The sequence below is a fragment of the Argentina silus genome (genome assembly GCF_951799395.1).
Source record: "Argentina silus genome assembly, chromosome: 22".
Taxonomy (NCBI): domain Eukaryota; kingdom Metazoa; phylum Chordata; class Actinopteri; order Argentiniformes; family Argentinidae; genus Argentina; species Argentina silus.
In genome coordinates, this window is record NC_139676.1 from 3494612 (window position 1) to 3497111 (window position 2500).

General features: G+C 62.6%; 1 protein-coding gene across 1 annotated transcript in view; it reads left to right on the forward strand.

Annotated features, from left to right (window-relative positions):
* Window positions 1-1618, forward strand: part of LOC310822019 (glutamate receptor ionotropic, NMDA 2A-like) — a gene marked incomplete at both ends in the record, with an annotated part of 52629 nt that extends 51011 nt beyond the window's left edge. The window contains one exon of the mRNA XM_083694308.1: window positions 1-1618. This exon is cut by the window's left edge and continues 244 nt beyond it. Coding sequence (XP_083550434.1) covers window positions 1-1618 — 1618 coding nt within the window.
* Window positions 1619-2500: the final 882 nt, after the last annotated feature.

The window sequence follows — 2500 nt, forward strand, 5'->3', positions numbered from 1 at the left end:
GGGTCCGAACGTCAAACCCCGGAACCTCTGGAAGAAGAGCGTGGAGACGCTGAAGACCCATGGCCCGCCGGGCTCCAGCCCCGGCCCCGGCCCCGGCCCCGGCCCCGGCCCCGGCCCGCCCCCCGGCCCCGGCCCTGCACAAATGAAGAGCCAGCGTTACCTCCCCGAGGAACCGCCCCACTCTGACATCTCCGAGTGCTCCAGCCGGCCCCCCTCCCACAAAGACTCGGACGGAGGGGTGGTGATGAGGGGGGGCTTCAAACCCAAAGACGGGCTGAAGAAGCGCGGCGGCGGGGCCGGAGGCGCGGGCAGCAAGCACGGCGAGGGGGGCAGCGGGGGGCGGAGCCACGAGAAGATCTACTCCCTGGACTCGGACCAGGCCAGCCTCCACTCCGCCCCCATGTACCAGCGCGACAGCCAGGCGGGTCCCGACGACCACAGCTACCCCCCGGACCTCTTCCCCCCGGACCTCACCCACTCGCACCCGCACGCCCACACGCACCAGGAGCACGCCCACCCGTCGGACGCGCCCATCATGCAGCTGAGCGCCACCCTCCTCCACCACAGCCACAGCGCCGAGTCCGACCTCCACTCGCTGAAGGACAAGAAGTACAGCACCTACAAGCACGCCAGCACCAAGGACAAGGCCGGGGGCTCCTACGAGGCCCCGGGGGGGGGCGGGGGCGCCAGGCTGACCCACTGCCGCTCCTGCCTGGGGAAGCTGAGCGGCTACTCGGGCCTCTACACCGTCCGCTCCCCGCAGAGCCGCTGCGACGCCTGCATCCACCTGGGCAACCTGTACGACATCAGCGAGGACCAGCTGCAGCACCAGGGCGGCTACTCGCACGCGCACGCCCCCCCCCACGCCACCACGCACCCCCACGGCGGCGGCGACATGTTCACGCACTACATGCCGCAGAGCGAGCTGGGCCTGGTGGGGGAGGGAGACGGCTTGGTCAGCCACTACCTCCCCCCCAGCGACGGCCCCTCCTCCCTGCAGCTGCAGCAGCAACAGCAGCAGCAGCAGCGCGTCGAGCGCGAGCGCCTCCTGCTCAGCGGGCAGCACTCCTACGAGAACGTTCCGGAAAAGTCGCGGAACTCCAGGGAGTTCGACCCGGGGGATCGGCAGCATTCCCGGGGGATCAGTCTTCCGGACCGGGAGAACACGCTGGACGACAGCCCGTACGCCAACGTGTTGACCATGAGGTCGGACCGGCCCTACAGCAGCAAGAGCCCCTCCTCCCCCCTCAACCACAGCCTGGACGCCCCCATGCCCCTCCCCCGCCGCTCCAAGAGCCTCTACCCGGACCGGCCTTCCCACAATCCTTTCCTGCAGACGCAGCAGCGCGACGCCGCCCAGCAGCGACTGGCTCACGGACGTTCCGCCACCGACATCTACAAACAGCTGGTGCCGCTCACATTAACGCTGGCCGGTAACCACGGTAACCCCCACGAGCAGTTCTTCTACCCGCAAGAGACGGCCGTCATGGCGTACGTGGCCCCTCCCCCGGCCGCCGCCCAGCCGCTCAGCTACGTCACGGCCCCCAGGGCCTCCAGCGCCGGGGGCAACAGGCCACGCCTCTATCGCCGCATGCCCAGTATCGAGTCTGACGTCTGAGACACGCACACACACGCACACACACACACACACACACACGGAGGAGGAAGTGTGTGTGTGACGGGCCGGGCCGGGCAGCTCTGACTATACACACACACACACACACAAACACGCACACACACACACACACACACACACACACACACACACACACACAGTCACTCACACAGGGAGGGCTGCACACAGGGCTTGTACACACACGGTCCAGACTCAAGTCTTTTATGGACGGACGATGAGTCATTGTTGATTATTAATCACCGTTTATATAAAATCACAGAATCAATAGTCGTACAGGAGAAGAGAGCCAACGAGAGGGGGAGATATGAGACACGAGATCTGAGATATGACACTCGAGATCTGAGATATGAAACACGAGATATGCGTTGGATCGTCAGTGTGCTGGTCTCCTGGTCTGATGAGAAGAAGAGCCTGCCAAGTGTCCATTGGTAGAACTGTGAACAGATGGGTCGGAAGGTGACCTCTATGGATGTTATGGATGCTCAGGGTGACCGCTGCAGACCGCGATGACTGCCAAAGAGTTTCTCCTGGACAGGAAGACGCTGCGACAAGTCCTCCAATCACGACAGTAACCGCTTCCTCTCCTTCCTCCCGCTCCTGACTCAAGCTCCTGTGGTCTATAATGTGGTCATATGTGGTCCTACGGTGGTCCTGTGTGCTCATATGTGCTCTCCAGAGTCATTGGGGCTATGTTATTGCACTACTACGATATCTAATGTCACTTCTAATGTCATGGCCGTGATATCCAGTGTCATGACGGTGATATCTAATGTCGTGGCTGAAATCATGACTTGATAGTTAATGTCATGGCTGTGATAACGTCATGACCAAGGTATCTAACGTCATGACTATGTCATGACTGGG